The sequence below is a fragment of the Ctenopharyngodon idella genome, chromosome 20 (genome assembly GCF_019924925.1).
Source record: "Ctenopharyngodon idella isolate HZGC_01 chromosome 20, HZGC01, whole genome shotgun sequence".
In the NCBI taxonomy this organism is placed as follows: Eukaryota; Metazoa; Chordata; class Actinopteri; order Cypriniformes; family Xenocyprididae; genus Ctenopharyngodon; species Ctenopharyngodon idella.
The window spans coordinates 30,064,364-30,086,877 of record NC_067239.1 but is presented as its reverse complement, the minus strand read 5'-3'; the positions used below and the strand labels follow the sequence as shown (position 1 = coordinate 30,086,877).

Genomic DNA, 22,514 nt, shown 5'->3' with positions numbered 1-22,514 from the left:
AAAATGAGCAAAATCAAATGATTGTAATCAGTTCCAACAATACTTTAAACGGAATAACAGTGCAGCAGATCATAAACAGCAGGGATTGCGCAAAGTATCAGGTTTAGAATGCCGTCCCACTCTTATTGTTTTGCAGTATGTATAGACCTTATGCGCCAGAGAAACGTGCGTGCCGCCATCTTTATAATATTGTCTTTGAACTTCCATTTTTGCGGTAGCTCTGTTTATTTCTATGGCATTGCTGTTGAGAAATAATTAGCTGGTGAAGTGGATTTACTTATTGTAGGGTTAATGAAAGTGATCATGAGCACTGTAATGTCTAAAGCAGATGTCTTAACAAATGTCAGTACACCGGGAAGATTTTAAAACGAGCAGTTCATTCATAAATACATAAGATCGCTGTTGAAATACTTACCGGAAGTCAAAAGACAACTAGCGCAGCGCTGAAAAGGGGCGGGGCTACAAAAGGTCTATTCTGGGCTCAGTATATGAATTTTTTATATATATGGAATATCTGGATATCCTTACAAATTTAACATAATATTAATGAAATATGTTTAATATTATTAATTTTCATTCTGCTTTCTACAGACTGGACAGAATTGTGAGATTAATTGTGATTGCTTTATTCGATTGATAGCACTAGTTTTCAAAAATAAGAAAAAAATCTGCATAGATTTGTGAAAAAAAAAAAATTGTAAGTAAAGATATTACTTTAAAAAATAATATTTTAACAAATTATGTGAAATAAAATGGTAGCATAAAATGTAACAATCAATAAAATGGTAGCATAAAAGATAATTATTTAATTTCAGAAACAATTATTGTGAGATTAATTGTGAATACTTTATTCTATTGCCAGCACTAATTTTAAAAATAAAAAATCTGTTAAAAAATTAAATAATTACATATTTTTAAGATAATATTTTAATATTTTTAAGATGATTTTTAACAATAATATTTTAACAAATGTAATAAAATGATAGAATAAAATTATTTAATTTTAGAATCAGTTATTTCATTTTGTTGTCTTTATAACATTAAATATTTTTCTTACATATTATTTTTCTTAATAAATATATACCGCTATATTTTAGATGGTCCTTGCCATCAAAAAATAAACCCTAAAATAGTATGCAAAACACAAATGTTTGAAATGTTAATCATTGCATAATGCGTTCTGTTTCACATGCTATCGTTTTTAAAGTAGTTATATTATTACAGTTTATACAGTGTATTATGCAGTAAGCTGTATGATGTTATTCCATATGGAATATAATCATTGAGAACAGAAGAAGAGACCTCCAGGCTAAACAGAAAGTAATCATGTGCCACAGGAACAGCTTTAGATAATATGTACCACATTTAAGAAGACTAATGATGTCATGCTTGTTTTGATATTGACTAGGTTTGATAGGCAGTTTGTGAAGAGACTCGAAAGAAAACTGGTTTAGGCCCTCACAGAAAAATGGTGGTCTGGCTCCATAACAATCCCTTCATCGTTCTAATGAATATCATGTCTCTTTCACTTTGTTTAGCCCAATAGTGAGGTAAACATCAGTGTATCTCAGGCCTGCAGCATGTTTACTAATACTGACCAATCCTATGTGGTCGGATCAGAATCGCATCTCCTCAGTCTGCTAACCACAAATTTCCAATCCATTCCCGATCCATAGCATAAGTCCTGTTCTGAACTCTTCCATTAGCTTGCGGTAGAGAAATGTGATTACACTGCAGCGTTCAGCTTTTTTTTAAGACTTGGCAGCCCGACGGTCCATGGCATATGGAGGAACAACTTCATCATGCGCTGTGGTGAACAGGGAATATCCGTGTACGTTGATTATGTGGATCAGAGATCTGAAAAACTCTAAGGAGGCAATTCACTAGGAAATATAGTGCCAAGCAGCCATTACAGAGCCAAACACATCACATGCAGCCTGAGAAACACAATTAGCATGACTGACTAATCAAATGATTCCAGAACCATGATTCTAGGCAGAGTAATTCAAAGTGTATGAGTACATTTAACCATTTTGTGCAACCTATTTGGTACCCTCATTCTCAGATTTGTTAGATTTGTTTTGTATAGCAGAAAGCTTTAAATAACTGTGACCATTGTGTTCTGAAGTTCCCCAAATTTGGGGAAGATCAAGAGGAGTAAAAGTACACTACCATTCAAAAGTTTTGGGCTGGTAAGATTTTTAAATGTTTTTGAATAGTCTCATAATGAGCCTTATTTATGATTCTTGACTTGACATTTGATATTCAACAGTGCTTTGATCTGCCTGCATTGACACTATTCTTTAAGAGCTGCTGTGCAGCCAAACAATGTACCAGTTATCAATGTAAAGCTGCTTTGACACAATCTACATTGTAAAAAGCGCTATATAAATAAAGGTGACTTGACTTGGCTTATTTGCATAGATTGGAGGCTGAAAAGTATGGCAGTTACTTTTTATATGCTAGTTTATGTACTGTATGTAATCGTATTGAAGAGGTGCAACTATTTAGTGAATTTGCCCCTCAAATGTTTGTCAATCCGGAGAAGAGGAGGCCGCTTCAGATCAGATGGGAAATCTGCTGGATGATTTGACAGTCCCACTGTCGATGTATTTAAGCGTTAATATGTGGTGATGTATTTGTTTACACTCTTGTTAGCTGCTGTTAATCTTTTCCAAGTTTCTCTGTAAAAGTATTTTACAATGGACTCTCTGTTATCATCGCCTTGAGCGTGTCAGGATGAATTTGGTGGAGAAGGAACTTGCTGGTTTTTATATGTGCCTCTGGCCAGAACACTCCCTTTGAACGGAGAGACTCCCAGAAATCCCTAATTAAGGCCTGGAGCTCTTGAAGTTAAAAACAACAATAGAAAACTGCCAAAGGAGACTTATTTAATGATTCACACTGCTGAAGATGAACACAAGTTCTGACCCCTGAGTCAGTTATAAGCTTGAACATCTAACAATCTTCTTTTATTCCAGCTCCACATCCTGGTGTCTTCCAAGAGTGTCAAGCTGAACGTGGACTGCCAGGAAGTGGCTGAGAAGGAGATTAAACCAGCAGGAAACACATCGACGGATGGATTTCAGGTGCTCGGCAAAATGTCCAAATCTATTGGATCAAGAGGAGAATCAGCAACGGTGAGTTGCACCTTATGTACAAAAACACAACTTTTGTTATCACGCGTTGACCGAGAGCTCAACACTCTCTCGCTCTTTCCAGCCTGGATCCTCTTAATAGGGCGCCTGAGCCCCATATTTGAAAATGCAAGCTTTTATCAAAGACACGTGTAACATCCATTTTCTCTCTGGTTGAGCAGTTTCAGCTCCAGATGTTTGACATTGTGTGCAGTCTCGGCTGGACCAGCAGGGACAGATGTTGTGACCTTCCTTCAATGGTAAGTGAAGACTTTAAGAAAGCCTCTAGAGATCAGGGGCCAGTTGCACCAGCTGTGCGTAAGTTACAACTTGGCCTAGTTTTGACCTAAATGGGCACTAATTTACACACTACTAAATATTTTTTCGTTGCACAATTAAAATGATTTAAAATGTATATTTAAATATGGAAGCCTTCGACCAAGAGTAATGGTTGGAATAAAATAGTAGATACACTGAATCGCATCAGTAAACTCTTGTTTTACCTGACAGATTTCAATCCTTTAGAGTACTTTAGTACTTTAGGTCTTTGACCCTGCTCCTGGAGAACCACTGTCCTGCAGAGTTTAATCAAACACACCTAAACCAGCTAACCAAACTCTTCAGGATCGCTTGAAAATCACAAGATAAAGCAGGTTGGATAGAAACTTTGCAGGGCAGTGAGTCTCCAGGAGCAGGGTCGAAGACCTCTGCTTTGAACATACATTATGATGTTTACATTCACACTTGTTTACATTTTAAAAGAGAGAATATTATGTGAATCAATTGCTTTTTTAGCAGCTCTTCAACACGAAACCAACCTAAACAGCAAGTCTCTGTGTGCATCAGTCCATATTGTGCATGTCGATAAAATCAATCATAATAAATAATTTTTATTTCTTATGTTTCTTTTGTATCATTATTTATTTATTGATCATTATTAATTTCAAATAGAGTTTCTAAATGTTATTTACAAATTGTATTTTTACTGTTATGTGAGGCAAAAGAAATTAAAATCAAGAATGAACTAAAATTCACAGCATTTCAAAACAACTTGTGCTCACGTATTTGAAGGCTGCTATTGGATCACTGAGGGGAAATGTTGTATTATGCGACTACGCATTACTTTATGGAAAGCTTGCGACTTACTACCTACGGTATGTTCTGCCTTAAGAAAAAATTGTGCAACCGAATAACATACAGAGTTAGGTACAAACTAGCTAGTACACTGAAAAATGGCTTTGAAACAATTTTCACTCAGAAATTGCTAGTAAATTTCACAAATAATTACAAAAAAATAGTAAAACATTGAATTAAGCTTGAGATTTTGAAGTAGAAAGACTGAAATAGTATTTTCTTAAAACATGCTCCAATAATCTTTGTCTTATTTACAACTTTGAAAAATCCTTTTTACAATGTTGATACTAAGCCTGTAGTGTGTTTTTTGTAGCGTATTTAAGTAAGAAACGGTTGGTGCAACCTTACCTAGGGTTACACAAAGGTGAAAAGCCCAAATGCTGGGTTAAATTTCAGGTACGGATGACCCATGAACCACACTGTTTACATCCCACACCATGCCTTTGATCATTGTGGCCTTAAGCAAGGCTTTTAACCCCAGACTGCTCTTGCTTTAAAGTCATGTTGAATTAAAAGCAAATGACTGTCACTCACATCTCCTACGTCTTTTTTAGCTTCATGTTTCTGATGTGTCCCCGATGACATGAAATTTAACGTGCTCAGCTAAACCGCTCGCTGTTGTTACAGCATTTCCTTTCTTTGATCTCTCTTTGAGCACTCTTCCTTGTTATTTGATTTGTCAACAGCAGAAGGGTTTTAAAAGAGATATTTCACTGCCATTCATTTGTGGTTTTTAGTTTTAAACTGTGAAATGGTTGAACTCAAGTGCCTTCGGTACAGGGTTGCGAATGTGTGTCTGTAATGCAAACCATGAGACCAGCTGTGTCCAAACTCTTTATTATATTTTTAGTCTTCCATAAGCAAATTATTAAATACTTTGAATTTCCTTATGGTATTTCTGACAGTCAAAACACAGGAGGTTTTAATCGTATGTGGTATTATCGTAAAATTTATTTACGTAAAATATAGACAATCTGGCTGTTGGGTTACAGTAAGTGACTTGTTTAAAGCTACAATGACAATTGACCTTATGACAGATAAATGACTAACAGCTCAAACAGCCAATAATATTTTGTATTCCACTATTTTGTCAAACTTACTGAACTGCCTGTGACATGCAAACCTCTTTTTTTGCCAAATTCCCAACATTATGGTAAAACGGTGTTGTTATGGTACATTCATTTGAATTTTCTTTGTGTCGACGTCGACTGTCGAACTCTCTGACATTTTTTCTCTTGTAATTTCATTATTTTCTCATCTTCTACTATAATATTTAGTGTGTCAGCATAACAACCTGATACAAATGCTCATGCTTATTGTTTTGTTTTTTGCATGATGATAAACTCTATTTTAATTAAGCAAGTTTTTTCAAAACTGTGGCGAGCAACTCCCACATCATTTAGTTTGAAGGACACAGATAGAGTAGTTGTTGTAGTAAGGTCATTTGCCCTTCAAGAGGTTGAACCTATAACCCTTTGGTTATCAGTCTGGTCATGTCACTAACCATATGTTCATTTATTGTACCTATACAATGCTTTTCACAACATCTAAATGTCCATGAGTTAGACATCAACACAATCCACATGCAAAATTAGCAAATAGTTTGTAGGTGGTTGCCATTTTTTCTTATGGTTTTTGTTCTCTTCAGAGAGATGAATCCAAGTGTCCAGCTCTTCCCAACGCCTGCACATGCTCTTCAGACAGCACGGGACCCCAGGGGCCTCAGGGGCCAGTGGTAAGTCAACTGAAATACAACTTTTTTAGTTCATAATATTGTTGCATAATATGGTTTGGTTTGCATCACTTGCTTTTAAAAATGGTAATCAAAATTTGAATTCATAGTTAACATGTTTACATTATTATTGATTTGATTGATGGCACTGTTCTCTCTGTAATTTCTCTTTTCCCAGGGTGCTCCAGGAAGCAAAGGACCACGAGGGGAGAGAGGAGAAACCGGTCAAGTTGTAAGTCTGATTTTCCTTCTCTGTTCTGTCTTAACCTGTACATTATAGCTTATTCATCAAGTTTATCTACAGGATGGAACTTTGAAATCCTGATTCTGTTTGTTCCTGCAGGGTCCGATCGGCCCACGTGGAGACATGGGTTTGCCTGGTCCGATGGGCCCTCCAGGACCACAGGGCCCTAGTGGGCTCTCCATGCCGGGCGAGGCTGTAAGTCCATCTCAATTTTCATCATTTGTCGATTGTCTCCTCACACAGTCAGATGTCAGTAGCAGGCTGTAAATCGTTCCGCACACCAAACAGGGATTGTTCAGGCTATTTATTATAGTTGTGGCGGAGGCATAATTATGGCAGTGAGCTCTGGATTCAGCATTCCTGTGTGTCTGGGGGCTTTACGCTCATCAGAGCGCTTGAAACCGCCTGATCCTGCTGCTAGCACACAAATCTCACTGGATTTACTCCCCTCTCAGTTTCAGCTGCTGCGTTTTAGTGCTGTTTGCAAGCATTACAATTACTATTGCTCATACTTTGAGTTAAGGATTTGAAACAAACCAATAACCATAAGTATAAAATGTCAGTGTGTAACTCGCTCTATGTGAATGATTCCTCAAATTATGTGGCTGGAGGAGAGGAGTGTGGTTTAGGGCTGCACGATATCAAATCACAAAGGCTACGATTCGAACATATAAGGCTGAACACCGTTACTGACAATTTCTGACATTTTGGCTGTGTGAGATTCTCCAGTTTTGTTGTTGTTGAAGCACGAGCTGTTAAAGCTCCGCCCTCTTCTGGAAAGGGGGCCAGGAGTAGCAGCTCATTTGCATTTAAAGGGACACACACAAAAACGGCGTGTTTTTGCTCACACCCAAATAAGGGCACATTTGACAAGCTATAATAAATGATCTGTGGGGTATTTTGAGTTGAAACTTCGCAGACACATTCTTGTGAAAGGGGCATAATAGGTCCCCTTTAACATTTGTGTGACAAAATTCTGCTGGCAAAATGCAGTTATATCACTGGGAATCTATGCGATCAAGAGGGACACGTGAGGCAAAAAAAAATATCGCCACACGGATTTCACGGATTGTTGCTTGGTTTGGAAGTGACCTCTGAGTAAAAGGTGCTTCATGCATCATTACACTTTTGGATCTACTTTGCCCGCAAAGTTTTGCTAATGTGACTGCATCTTTACAGCAAAACAGTACAAATCCCACAGACTTAAGGCCCATTCACACCAAGAACAATAACTATAAATATAACTATATTAGCATCCACACCAATGCATGATAATGTTCTGTTTATTATAGCAGTTTTGTCATCTGTTGCTTTAAACGCTCGAGCTCTTTAAACTCGGGTGGATTCTGATTGGCTGTCAGTGTTTTTATTGTTCATCAGCTAGAAAAAAAATTATTTTGAAAGTGTTTCCAACAATATTGTTATTCTGTGTTGTTATTGTTCTAGTTGTAGTGTGGACTTTCCTAGTCTTGTATAATTAGAACAATTATTAAAATATTTTAGTTAACATTATCGTTTTTGGCCCATTCTGCCTTTGCATTGAAGAAGAGACTAAATCCATATCTCGAGACCTGGACTTAACAACCACAAAGTCTAGAAATCTAGTTTTCCATCTTGTTTTTAGAGACACAATCTCTCAAATCACTCTTTGTCTCTCAGCCTTGTTCTCTGATCTGATTTATGTGTTTAATTTTTGTTTGGAACTCACTGAAGCTTTTTACCAAAATTTTGGGTGCTTTTTTGAAAGGTCTTTTTCCCTTTATTTTTTCCCACACAGGGTCGTCCAGGTCCAAAGGGGGATCCAGGCGATGCTGGCTTACCTGGACAGAAAGTAAGTGTTGCTCTGCCCGAGTTTTAGGGAGGAAATCGGAGGATTATTCGCTCTCTACAGTCTGCGCTACCTCTCTGGATGGGCTCCATGTGGCAAACGTTAGATCATAACTTAGGAGGGGGGATGGCTGGGAGGCAGCGCTGAACAATAGTTGTAGATCACGCCACAAAATAAAATGTGGGTTGGGGTTGTAATTTAGACGAGTCCTAATCTGTGCCACTTTGTGGTTCTCCATTAAACTCTCCTGTTTCTTTTGTTGAACTGTTTAGAGCTAGAGCATGTGTGGAGCTAGTGAAGGGGATCGTGTGATTGATTTTCATTCTGTGAAAAGCAAAAAAAAATGTTTTTGTAGACTATCTAACTATCCATCCATCCATCCATGGCATCCTTTACTCACTCTCATGTCATTTCAAAATTGGATGACTTTATTTCTTCCATGCAACACCAAAGAAGATGTTTTGCTGAATGTTCATAGTGCTCTCCTTCATGCTTTTGAGTCAAAAAAGACACCATAAAGCATCATAATAGTCCATATGACTTTTATTTAAATCTGAAGGCAAATGATAACTGACTGAATAAATCACTATTCAAATGATACTTGATAGCTGCAAAAGGAAGGGTGGATTTTCTGTGAATAACGACTTCAGTCTGTTCCTCATATGACTTCAGAAGACTTAATGGACTACTTTTATAGTGATTTTTGTAATTTTTCCCATTATGAAAAAGAACACTATGGACATTCATCTAAGGAAAGTCTAGAATAGCACAAAGGTGATTATGAGACAAATCAGCACAACTGGTTCCTGAGACTGAAAAACGAGGAATTGGTAGCGTTAGGCTGATCCTGTTTAAAAGCAGACGAGAAGTTTATTTGAGTTAATGAACAAATTAAGAGGGACACAAAAAGGCAGAAGGTTTTCTCAATGTTCTTCACTGTGATATCTGATCCCTCTTAATGAAGAGTAGGCCGAGCCATGCAGGTGACCATGTTGAAGGAGTTGCTATAACAGCATGCATTTAATGACTTGCAGAGAATGCAGCCGGGGTTTATAACGGCCAGTAAAACGGATCTGGAATATATTAAGTACCCTGTAAATCTAATGCCAAGACATCAAAGGAGAAGCAGGATTGACAAAGAGAAAGAAAGACAGAAAGAAAGCTAGCAAGAACGAAATGGAAGGATATCATCTTGTGTGTTGAGGGAAATTGTTTGTGTAAAGTAGTTTCATTTGTTTGGTCGGAGGTAAGCGACCTGTGCTAATGTGAAACTGGTGTGAGGCTCTGGCTCTGAGTCTGTTAGTTTTAGCTTTTGTTTTTCTTCCATTCTTTCTTTTAGGGTCCACCGGGACCGGCTGGTGCCATCGGGCCTATTGGACCGGCTGGAATAAGGGTGAGTAAAGACTGTTCAATGTACAGCACATATATTTAATTTACATTTTATACAGTTGTAAAGTACAGTTGCATACATTAAATGTGTATAGCTTTACTGCCTTTAATTTATGCTGCTATTATTTTATTTTATTATTATACTGTGAAGCACTTTGGTCAACTTTGTTGTTTTAAATGTGCTATATATGTAATGTTTTACTGAAAAACAAATAGCAGTGTAGGATCATTTTTATTACTGCATTACAGTAATAATTGATGCTTAATGAATGACGATAATGCTTAATTGTTATGAAAACAATGTCACAATGCAAAAGATCTCAATAATCCTTAAAAAGGGCTTCATATTCTTTATTTTCATTTTGGGGTGAAATACAACACAGATGTTTCACCCATTAACATGATTCATTTGGATTTGAACATGCATGTGTGTTATCAGTCTAATGCAGATTTGTGCATGTATGTTATCAATGCAGGGACCTCCAGGGAAGGAGGGGCCGGCGGGATCCACAGGCCCACAAGGACCAATGGTATGTCTTGATTTTTTTGAGGGGAGGGAGTGTTGTTAAATTTGTTTTCTTTTGCTCAGATGTTAGACTGTATTGCAGACATCTGTTTTGCTGAAGACCAGAGCTGTTATTCTTTTGTTCAGGGACCCCCAGGAGCCCCTGGAATGCCAGGACCTACTGGAAAGCCTGGAAAGAATGGAGATACAGGTGTTCCGGTATGAAGCCTTCTGGTTTTCATGGACATACAACAGCACAACAGTGTCACTGCCACTAACTTGCTAAATTAGTCAAAATGCACATGGCAGGAGGAAAGAAAAACCACACCTCTTAAATATTGCTATTGTTCAAGAGTGAAAAGAGACTTCTGCCAAAGTCTCCTGCTGATTTTTCTTCTGAGAAAAAGACCCCAGTAACTTCACACATGTTTCTTCTAGACTTTCGGAAGAAATCTCAACAATTTCTCAAACTGTGTTTATATTTCCCAGGATAGTCTGCAATCTAAAATCAGAGATCTCAATATGAACTCAAACATTTCAAATAATCTGAGCTGCTTTACAATAATTTTATAGCTCTATACTCTTACTGTATGACAACTCGACACATTTAGGTCTATTTTTTGTCTATTATTGCTTCTCTTAAGGAATTTTTTGAGAAACATCTGAGACAAAGTTGATACTTGATACTCAGAACTCTATTACATCTCCTAATCTATAAAAGAGCAAACTCTGGCCAACACGTTTCTTTTAATAGTTTAATTGTTTAGTCTTACAAAACATGAGTGGCACCTTTCTATGAGTTTTAACTGAACACATTGAGACTATTATTGGCTTTTCTTTCGCAAAGGAAATTCAAAAATTGCAAGTTAAAAAAGTAAATAGTCTAACACGATCCACATTGTTTGCAGTTCAATAAATATTTACTCACTAAAATGCACAGTGCGGTTTGGGGCATAAATGAGGAGTCAGTGAGTAATTTTAGCTCATGTTTGGATGCGTCAGAGTCTATTTAAAGATAAATATGATTTTCATTCATACAGGGACCTTCTGGGGTTAAAGGAGACAAAGGAGAGAGAGTGAGTGATGATTTTAATATCTGCTTTCATCATTTCATAAGAGTTTGAGTGGAGGAGACGTTAACATCTCATATTCATCCTCCTAGGGAGATATCGCATCTCAGAGCATGATGCGCTCCATTGCCAGACAAGTCTGCGAACAGCTCGTGAACGGTAATGCATTCCGATGCATATCTCACCAAGGATGCATTTTTTCAAAAATACAGTAACATAGTGAAATATTATTACGATTTTAAATAACGATTTTAAATTACAATTTAAAATAATATTACGATTTAAAATAATATATTTTAAAATGTAATTTATTCCTGTGATGCAGAGCTGAATTTCAGCATCATTACTCCAATCTTCAGTGTCACATGATCCTTCAGAAATTGTTCTGACCCCAAATTTTTTGAACAGTTGTGCACTCATGGCTAAAAGATGTTGTAAGCCATGATATGCGTATGCAGATTATACCATGGGTTGCATTATAATCCACTGTTTCACATTTTACAGGACAAATGGGTCGATTCAACGAAATGCTGAACCAGATCCCCAACAACTATCACAGCAACAGTCCAGGCCCATCCGGCCCTCCTGGACCTCCCGGACCCGAGGGACCGCGTGGAGAGCCCGGTCGAATGGGCAGGAATGGCCTTCCTGGTAGTCCAGGGTTGCCTGGTCGGCAGGGAGAGCGAGGTACCTAAAACAACAACCAAAATCAAAACAAAAACAAAAAAACTGTGCCAAATACAGCCATGCGATTTTAATTAGCCTCAAGAACTGTGGTTAGTTTGGACTTCTGCCCTTCACTGTACAGTATATGTAGAAATGCTAAAACAAATAATTGATGCCTAGTGAGCTTCCATGCGGTTTACTGTCTAAATAAATAGGAAACCTTATACACTCTTAAAAATAAAGGTTCTTTACAGGAAAAATCCATGGAACTTTTCCATTCCATCTTAATAGTGGAAAATGGTTCTTTGGATTATTAAAATGTTCTGCACACTAAAGGGAGGAACGTTTCATAGTTTCTATAACTATTGGCGGAAGTACCCGCTCTTTGCCGTGTTCGCACCGCAGGAACTGGGAAAGATTTTAGTTATAGGAACACCTTTTGCAGGAACTAAATTAGCTTCTACTTCAGAGTGGGGTCTAACTCAGCTCAATAGGATCTACCAGTGACGTAAATGTACGTTGATTAGCCGAACGCATGCCATACAAAACACTGGCATCCATTTTTAAAAAGCTGTGTTAACACACAGTTTACATGTACTTACTCCACAAACTAACTCCACAAACACGTAAAACAGCTATAAGACATAAACATACAGAAAGCTGATTTTAAATTTTAAATTTTAAAGGCATTTAGCTGTAGCTTTTCTCAGCCTGTGTAGCACTGGAAGTTGTAATAGGAGATTACTAACAGCTTGCACCACCGCAAACCCAATTTTGGCGTTAAAAACTTTTACTAAAGACATGCAGTGAAAAATTAGTGCTAAAAAAAGGGGTTAGGGTGGACAGGGTTGTTTTTGCGGCTGACCTTATTGCATATGCATTTGTAGGAGTTTCTCTTTTAGATGCAAAATTTATGGGAGGAGAGTATTTAAATGAACCATGCAAGGTGATTTACTAAGGTTTGCGCTAGTCAATTTACTGGTATTTGCGCCATTATTTACCACCCAAAAAAACATGTCTAATTTGCGCTGCTCTTGGTAGATTGCATTGGTCATTATGGAAATGATCTGGCTACGTCTATTCATTAATTTGCACGTTATCAGTAGATCACGCGCAGAACTTTCCACTGTCATCTGCGCTTTTTTGGAATTGCGCTCTCATGCTAATTTGCCCTGTTTATTAAATCTGGCCCTTAGTCTCTTAGACCTCCTTTTTTGCTCTTTCAATCGGATAACTTATACGTCTACATTCCATCTCCATTATCACGAAACCCAAAACACACAACAAACACACCACTCTGATCATGGAGTCCTCCATCCTTCAGTTGTTAACGTTGTTGAAAGCCGCGCTTAAATGACGTCACTGTTAGTCGGCTTACATCACTTCAGAGTTCCTACTGGTGGTGCGAATGCAACCAGGAAAATGGCCCTAGTGGAAAATTCCTATAACTGAGATCCTTTAACTACCTGGTGTGAAAGCCCCTTAAAAAAAGGGTTATTTTAAGAACTGTTCACTGAAAGGTTCTTTGGGATCTGAAAATGGTCCTTCTATGGCATCGCTGCAAAAAACAAACCTTTTGGAAACTTTATTTTTAAGAGTGTATGTACCTGATTCAAAATGCTCTGCATTTCAGCATCCACGACTTGGGTGTTAAGTCAGGCCTGTGTGTCTGCAGCATGTAAGTTGCGATGCAGATATACACGTATGGGCTTATATTTCTGTGTTTGTGTGCATTTACATTAGGACCAGCTGGAGAGAAAGGAGACAGAGGAAGTCCAGGCGTTGGAGAGAGAGGACAGAGAGGACCCCCTGGACCACCTGGTATGTTTCATGCGCACATTTATACGCTGAAACACGTTTACCTAGCTTAGCTCACAGTCATGAAAATATCAGGGAAAACTGTGATTTACTGGCCTGTTTTCTTCCTTTTTCCTTTTTCTTAGAAAGAGATTATGCTATATTTTATCTCAAGTCCACCACTTTTATTTTTAGGCACAGAGCAGTTGGATGTGTTGTGTGTTATATTATGTAACACACAAAAAAATGAGCAGGCATAACTCTTCCAGACTTTTTCATCACAGAAACTCTATGTCACATTTAAAGGTCGTTTGGTAACACTTTGCTTGATGCCTTTATATAAAATGCATTTTTAATGCATTAATTATGTATTGTTATGCACCTTATAGTGCATTCTATGATATAATAAATAATTGTAACCACAGTTATAATACATTATAGTACTTATTTATTCATTGTTACACCTTATATTGTATATCATATATTGTAATGTATTTTAACTTTTATGCATTGCTATATACATTATGAATATCGTTATAATGCATTATACATAAAGACTTCAAGTAAAGTTATACTCATGTTTTTTCTTATTTCTTTAGGCCTACAAGGTGAGTCCAGAACCGGCCCTCCTGGTCCGAGCGGCTCTCCGGGCGCTCGCGGTCCGCCTGGTCGCAACGGTGTCGCCGGTGTACGTGGTCCTCCCGGCCCACCTGGCTACTGTGACTCCTCTCAGTGTGTCGGTATGCCATATAACGGACAGGGTTACAGAGGTACGTCCCTCTCATTTTAGCTGTGCCTGTTGCATGACAGTAGAAATAACATTAATGGCATGTGTAGTGTAACGCAGTGCATGAACTGAGCAGTAGATGATGCTCAGCAGAATAATGCAGATTATCATGGGTGAATCTTACTAAACCTGTCAAAAGCATATGTCAAAGTCCTATTTCACCCCAAAATTAAAAGAAGAAATTTTTGGAAAAATTTTGGATAAAGAAAACGAAGCTTTTTTTTAGGACCTTTAGGGGTTTTTTTTGCATTGTGACTTCATTTTGACATAAACACATTCTAAAGTTGTTGAGTCTCTTCTGCTCACCGAGACTGCATTTATTTGTTAACAAAATACAGTAAAAACAGTAAAATTGTGAAATATTACAAATTAAATTTACAATTTAAAATAGCTGTTTTCTATTTGAATGTATTTTAAAATGTAATTTATTTTAAATTACAAAGCTGAATTTTCAGCATCATTACTCCAGTCTTCAGTGTCACATGATCCTTCAGAAATTTTTGTAACAATATAAAAGTCTTTACTGTTACTTTTAATCAGTTTAATGGTAGTGTAGTGCAAAAAAAAAAATTATTCTCACTTTGGTAAAGCAAAAAATAAGAAGTCTTCAAAAGCCTTGTGCTACCTTTGTGTGAGAAACAGACCGAAATTTAAGTTGTTATTCACTGAGAATCTTCTCAAGTCAGTTCTTACAAACTGATTGAATCTGTGAGTTGAACTTGAAAACTAAACTAATCACTAGTTTTTTTTTTTTTCCCACAAAGCTCTCATATGACTTTAGAAGATTTGGAATAAAGCGCAGAGGTCATATCTTTTTTTGTCCTTTTTGAAGCTTAAAAGCGTTCACGTTGTATGGCATAGTAGCATAGTCTTTCAACACAAAAGAAATTTCCTTTAATTGCCCTAAAAATAGGCTTCATTTTCTTTATGTAAAATATCATTTCTTTTTCTCCGTTCTTTCGATTTTGGGATGAAATGTGCTCGGGATCTTCACCCACTCTTAGTATCACAGTATCAGAAGCTGATTTTCAGTTTGTGGTTTGTCTGGCGAAGAATTCTAACACCCTCTTTGGCCTGTTCCAGGTTCATAAACTTTCTAAACCACCTGTGCTGCTTACACTTTGAAATCCTGAGAAAATCACATGTTATTGGGCTCTGTGCGGATAACCACCACGGAGATGATTAAACGAACACTATTGACAAACAAACAAATAAAAGCAACAAACAGAGATTACGATCTGCGGATGGGTACTAACAACAACTCACAGCCACGGGCATCAGTGATGGCAGCCAAAACAACCGAAAACAAGCTGCAGTCGGCTGGAGACGCATGACCAAAACACGCAAAAACACACCAGCAACCACAACAAATACTAACCAGGTGGATCTGTAGCCAAATCAACAGTCATTTAGCATGTTAACTCCAAGAGTTTTTTGTTTATCTGTAAATAAACTAATCATGCCTAGTAACTGAATCCCAGTCCACTAAAACACAATAGTTTTAACCCTCGTAGTGAGCTTGAATTCAACTGCTTGCTGAATGCCGACACCAGTGCCTCTTATTTTACTGCGTGCCTTAAGTGATCTCACAGACTTTTGCTCAGGGCCAGTTTGAAGCACGTTTCTTTTTGTTCATCCGACCCTTGAGGTTTCTTTTCTCTCTTAGTATGTACACAGTTTTCTTGCCAGTTTCATTTCCTAAACGTTAGTTTCTGTTTTGGCAAGATCATTTCTCTTTCAATTGGCTGTAAGTAAGGGTTTAGATGAATATCTGAAAGGGCGTGGGGTTGAATTCTTGATTTAAGTTTTCATGTTGATATTTTTGCTTAGCAGGCCAACTTGCCCATATCAGCAACCATTAGTATTGATTATTTTACAGTGTCTATATATGAGTGTGTGTGTATATACATACTGACACACACAGACAAACAGTGGTGTCCAAAAGTCTGAGGGTATTTTTACACGACAACGATGTACTAAAAATGGAAAAGTTTTGGTTTTTCACGTAGAGGTGACAACTCAAACCGATCAGCAAAAATGACTAAAAAGGTTGTATTATGCATGCCAGGCCAGTAGTTGGCGATCTTACCTCGTAAAGAACATGCAATAGATGTAATACGCATGCGAATGACGTCGTCATTTTCACACATTCACGCTTTTGTAGTTTACACGAGGCCGATAACGATATCGTTTTCAAAAAACTTGCACTTTGAACCCTGTTTTCAAAAGTTTGCACTTTCAGGCCCCCAAAGCGCCGTTGTCGTGTAAATGAACGGCCAAAACACATAGAAAGTTTTCCATTTTTAGTTGTAAACAGTGTCGTGTAAACAGCTCCTGAGACCTCATTGAAAACTTTTTTTTTTTTTTTCCATTTAAATCTAGAAAAAAACAAAGTTTGAAGATTGTGAAGCTCATGGTTTTATTTGATTCTTCCTCAAGTTTTATGTATTTGGCAGACACCTTTATCCAAGGCTGCTTAGATTATATTCAAGTTATTTATGTTGCCAGCATTTGTATTGCCTGGGAATCGAACCCGTGACCTTGATGTGAGCTACAGGAACAATTTTTGTGATGTAAAATGAAGAAGATTTCAAACTAGTTATTGAGGTTGATCATTTATTACCTTATCAGTCATGCTGGAGAACAAGATCAAGTGATTATGAAATTATGCTGCATTTTCATTTGAGGTTTCTGACTTCTGGACCCCACTGTGTGTGAAGTACATATATAAAGCACTGATTTATATACAGCTCCCCAACAAGCAGTTTCTAACCCTTTGCACTTGCTTTAGCCACACTGAGGAAGGTAACAATCGTTTTTTGCTTGAGTGACTCAATTGGCCACTGCCGTATCTCCAAGCAGAACAGTTTCCACCTGAGGCCGAGAGCATAGTCCCAATCCCAGAAGAAGACTTTGAGATTTCACCAAACCAACGACGCAAGAGGTCATTGCCAGAGACGGGATCTGAAAGGAAAGCGTGGTAAAAGGAGGGGAAGTTCATTGGCTCATGTTATTTGTTTGTTGACGTTCCAACGGCCTGTACAGATAATTTAACCTTTCGAACCCTGTGTGAATTCAGCAGATCAGACGCATGAATCTCCTAATGTAACCTCAAAGCTTTTTTCTGTTCCACTTGTACTCCATCGCTTGTAAAATTGCATTGAATGTGTCCGATTGGAATCATTGAAGTGTCACACATCGCAGCGTGCAGGTGAAAGATGTTTGATAATTTATTAACATTAACATCTTCCAGCCATCTGCATATTCACCAATCATCATTTATGTCTCATATGAATACACATTAGTTATCCATTTCTGTCTTCATTCACCTGAGAGATTGTCTTTTTTTTTTTTTTTTTGTTAACATCTGCAGTAAAACATGCCCTCCATCACAATATTATAAATCAGATATTGATCATATTGGATGAATGTTTGATTTAACCTCACAGCTGATTTTACCAAAGGTGGAATTGCATGTCTGTGCTGTATATTATGTTTTTTTTTTGTTTTTTTTTAATTTTCATTTGTAGTTTGTTTTTTTCTTTTTTAATCCAGAATATAGTTGTTGTAATTGTTGTTTTATCAATATCAAATGCAGTTTTGGCATTTGCGCGCAAGACTATAGATATAGTATTGCTGCTTCATGTTTGCAACTGCAGATTGTGAATTCCACAGCCTTATTTTCTTATTTATTTCTGAAACAGAGGAGGCATTTTTCAATAAAACTACTGAAAATATGGTGTGTACCCTCTTTTTTATTGCTAGTGTCATTTGATAAAGGTTTTTCTGGGGCAAAAGGCACCCCCATTAAAGGGCTTATGAAATCAAAACGACAGCTTTTAAATTCTTGTATATGGCCATTCTACAACAAAAAAACACATTTAAAAAGCATTTAAGTATTCAAATCTTATATGTTAACTAAGATCCTTCTATTATCTATTGAATCCCACATTAATATTTGAAATATCAGTAAGCTTAATATAGGCCTACATAAAATCATAATTTATTGGGTACTTTCAAATGGGAGGTGGCTGTCCCGAACCCTAACCCCTAAATTTCAACTTAATACGTTCAAAAAAATATTTATTTTATATTTTCTTTGTAAATCATGAAACTATGTCACTGTCACGTCTATGTCATGTCACTACCGAAACAGTGTATGTTTTAGTCCATTGGCCGAGACTGATTTTAACCACACTTCTACATTTTTGATCAGGAAATATTCCGGTGTCCCTCTCTCAAAGCTACATGGTGAGTAGACAAGGCATTTTGAGGTGAAATGTGTTCAAAAGTCTGAAAATCTGTGTGTAACTTTAAGGAACGTCACTACCCAAACACCTTTTTTCTGCAATTAAGCAAACTTTTTTGGCTGTTATTCCATAAAATTTAGTTTTTGTGTGTGTTCAACTGTTCAGAACAGTGCTAGCTAACCATGTGCTGATTAGCATCTTTGGGCTCAAAAGTATCTAAAATTGTCACTACCGAAACAGTCACAACCAAAATTACATCATTGTTTTTTGGGGGTTATTTGATAAAATGTAGTTTGTGTGTGTGTTCAACTGTTCAGAACTGTGCTAGCTAACCATGTGCTGATTAGCATCTTTGAGCTAGGCTGAAAAGTATCTAAAATTGTCATAACCGAAACTTCACCACATGTTTTGGTTGTGACTGTTTCGGTAGTGACATCATTGTTTAGGTAGTGACAAAAGGGAACATATAATTGTTTATTTAGCCGGAAATAAACAAAATTTTAGTATAGTTATGCAAATCTTTAAAATTTTAGTATGTTTTATCATGGAAATCATTAGTGTTTTAGTATGCGAGTTAAAATTCTGTAATATGATGTGGTCGCTACCAAAACATTACTGTCACTACCGAAAATGTGCAGTCACGACCGAAACATGGGATGTTTTGACAAAAATAAAGTATATTGAATTATCAACTAAAATGTCATTATAGTGTTTGGTTCAATGTATATTCAAACTAATGAATTCTTAACTTTGAAATCAGTATGATAAACTTTATGACTTTTACAAAGAAAAAATCTCATAAATTATACTTGAAAAATTGTTAAAATTGTAACTGTTATTGATTTACCTGTGAAAACTTTTTAATAAAATAGCAAATAATATATTTACAAGGTAGTTGCAAATAAAAACTTAATAGGTCAATGTAACCCTTCTTATTAAATTATTTATTATTGTGTTTCAGTAGTGACCAATTTGGGGAGAGGAAAAAAATTCCACAACTTTCTGAAAATACAATATGAAAATTAACTGCACAATTACTAGAAATGTGTACCTTGGATATTATACAATTTGCATACATACAAAAATTTGTGACTTTGAACCAATTCTGTAGAATGACCCATATAGTAAAAGTTGGAAACATTTCTGTGAAGGTGCTGGCAAGAAATCCTCCACAAATGAATCTAAAGTGTCTTCATTGCTTTTATGCATTTTACAAAAGTGACATAAACTAAAGGTTATTAGCTTTGATTTGTTCCTGTTTCAACAGGAAATGCTTCAAAACGTGAAGGAAAATTGTTTGTCATAGAATATACACTGTAAGTGCTTGCAAGGCAGCAAAAGGATAGTGTTTTGATAGTCAGACATTTCACATAATTGTCTGATTTTACTATTTTAGGCCAATCACGGTAATCGCACATGACGTCAATTTGTAGGCCAATCAGGAAGGCAAATTTTCCATGAGTTCCCTCAGAAATTAGACTAGTGGTTTGCTATTTATGAGTACATTTATGGTCTGTGGTTAACTTGAGACTTTAACATTTTGCTTGAGAAAATAAATTACCTATAAATGACCAGTCATGGCGCAAACGTGAATTCTGAAGCTGTTGTTTGATTGTTCAATTCATCAAGCTTGTAAATACATGTTCCAACTTGTTAGTAATTTTACATTAACTTATGATATTTAAATGTGCATTTATGCTTTTATCCAAAGCAACTTACAAAAGAGGAACAGAAGCAATGACAAAGACAGAATTGAAAAAAAAAAAGATTTATTTAATGGTTTTCAAACACTCCCTCCATCTGCCATTGATAAGAATGAATCAGCTGAATCCACGGGTATGTTGTAGCCTACTGCATATTGGACTGAATTAATTGCAGAAATTGGTGGAGAAAAAGAACAAAAAATGACAACACAGTTGCTGTCTTGCAAGCACTGAAAATTATTGCATTTATTTCTTATGACCAATACAGCTTGTTTCCTCTCATAGTGCGCATTGATTCATTTTGTTGCTTTCAAGTATTTTGATCAAATTAAACGCACATTCATCTGCTTCATATTGGGAGCAGATTTGATCTTTGCAGTCATTGTAATCTGGGAACTAAATTTCACATGACAAATATTAAAAGCATGTGTACAAAGGCTCGTTCTCCCATAAGGAACCACTTCAAGATGGACTGGAAGCTTCTATTAGGGGCTTTATTGATTTATAGCCAAAATAGTTGCATAATAGCCCACATTTAATGTTGTTCAGACACATAGATGTGTCCACGATCCAGATAACTTCACTGATTTAGAGGAGAGTCTCATAACTGAGCAGTTTCCAGCAGCGCCAGTCTGGAATTTAATATGAAAGGTATGACGGATCTGACAGTACGACAGTGTAACGCTCAAAAGCGTTTGAAGTCCGTCCAGACATGCCATTGAGAAGAATGCATCGTGACCTCTGATGGTGTCAAAATATAAAACACATTATCAGTTAGAGTCAGGGGTTGGTGAAGATTTGCAGTGTAAAATGACCTCAAACTATAAGAGCGCTGACGTGATTTCAACCTACACACACATACCATGATGCTCAGCGGATCTGAAAAGTATCAAAGTCCCTTTCAAGGAAAGTCTGTTCACTCGGCGGCCATATTTGCAACGCCTCCGGGCAGCTATTATTTCGGGCATCCAAGACCAAGTCCTATCTATTTAAATGGGGGAATTCTAAAAAAAACTGCTTGACGAGCTCACAATTAAATTACATATTTCAAATCAGCAACAAAATCTGACATGAACCGTCCCATAAATGTTGTTTCACATGCTCAGATAGCGTTAAAAAAGCTTATTTTTCAGGCTAGACAAGCCAATGCGCATGTGCGGCAGTATGCGCGAGTCTCAGGGAACCGGAGCTTCTAACGGTAGCAGTGACGCAATGACTTTTACTAGCCAGGACGTATTCCGCCATATTGTGCGTTGCAGTGTCTCCCATTCATAACTAATAGGAGTGTACCGTCTTTCTATATCTATAGTCTTTGAAGGTATTTAGACACTTAAATTACACTATAAATGTCCGAATGTTCGATTTCACTCGTATTTTAAGTTGGTCGCACGAATTCACTGCATTGATCAACAAAACTGAAAGTGAGTTCTGTTCTGCATGAGCATTATTTCATATCTCTATGCTAATTGACAATAGGCAATGGACCTTTTTTGCCACCTTTAGATAACAAAATGTCCACTAAGGAAACAACAATTTAGAAAGCACTGCTTTTATGGTGTGTTTTGTGATTTGATGAACCCCTGACAACTCCTTGTCAATGCTTTTGTGTTTCACAGAAGTTTGGAACAACATGTGGATGAGTAAATGATGACAGGATTTTAATATTTGGACGCCTTATCCCTTTAAAAGTGCTTCATAATAAGGTACACATTTATGAGAAGAAAAACAGCACATTAAAATTGAAGAAACAAATCTGACTCAAAAATAAAGGAGTTTAACAAAGAGATGTTCCACACATTTTTTATTAAAATGATAAAGCAACTTTGAAGATCAAACATTCAATGTCAGCTTCAAACATTGAGGTCTAACAGTATATTGCAATTAACAAAGTCAATGTTTCTCTTTTCCTAAATTTGCGAGGTCATTATTAAATTCTTAAGCAGCAATTAAAGGTGCATTAAACAAATTCTGAGAAACACCAAAACACACTTGTAGCCAATCAGCACTAAGGGGCATATAAACTCATTAGGCGGGGAGGTGCCTGTGTTGCATTGAGTGTTAGTGAATTTGGGGGCGGAGCTATCAAGATAGGGGTGTGATTCTTTTGGGTAGGGGCGTGTTTGTTTTGGTTATTTCAAATATCAACAGCATTTCTCAGAAATCGCTTATTGCAGTTCACCCAAAAATGAAAATAAAACCCATGATTGTCTCTTTTTTTATCTGTGGAATTAAAAGGAGATGTTTAGTAGACTCTGAACTCTTCTTTTCGATA

General features: G+C 36.9%; 1 protein-coding gene across 4 annotated transcripts in view; it reads left to right on the top strand.

The window, feature by feature from the left end:
- The window catches only part of col12a1b (collagen, type XII, alpha 1b), a 73,194-nt gene extending 55,168 nt beyond the window's left edge, over nt 1-18,026 (top strand). For 3 of the 4 annotated variants that reach the window (XM_051875144.1, XM_051875145.1, XM_051875147.1), the window contains 15 exons: nt 2,982-3,140; nt 3,320-3,397; nt 5,920-6,006; nt 6,182-6,235; nt 6,347-6,442; nt 8,025-8,078; nt 9,415-9,468; nt 9,941-9,994; nt 10,117-10,188; nt 11,010-11,045; nt 11,132-11,198; nt 11,544-11,726; nt 13,449-13,526; nt 14,102-14,272; nt 17,152-18,026. In XM_051875144.1, coding sequence (XP_051731104.1) covers nt 2,982-3,140; nt 3,320-3,397; nt 5,920-6,006; nt 6,182-6,235; nt 6,347-6,442; nt 8,025-8,078; nt 9,415-9,468; nt 9,941-9,994; nt 10,117-10,188; nt 11,010-11,045; nt 11,132-11,198; nt 11,544-11,726; nt 13,449-13,526; nt 14,102-14,272; nt 17,152-17,273 — 1,365 coding nt within the window. In that variant the 3' untranslated portion in view covers nt 17,274-18,026. Of the gene's footprint in view, nt 1-2,981; nt 3,141-3,319; nt 3,398-5,919; nt 6,007-6,181; nt 6,236-6,346; nt 6,443-8,024; nt 8,079-9,414; nt 9,469-9,940; nt 9,995-10,116; nt 10,189-11,009; nt 11,046-11,131; nt 11,199-11,543; nt 11,727-13,448; nt 13,527-14,101; nt 14,273-15,372 lie in introns of all 4 variants that reach the window. The other variant, XM_051875146.1, reaches the window with a different exon arrangement.
- The last annotated feature ends 4,488 nt before the right edge of the window (nt 18,027-22,514 follow it).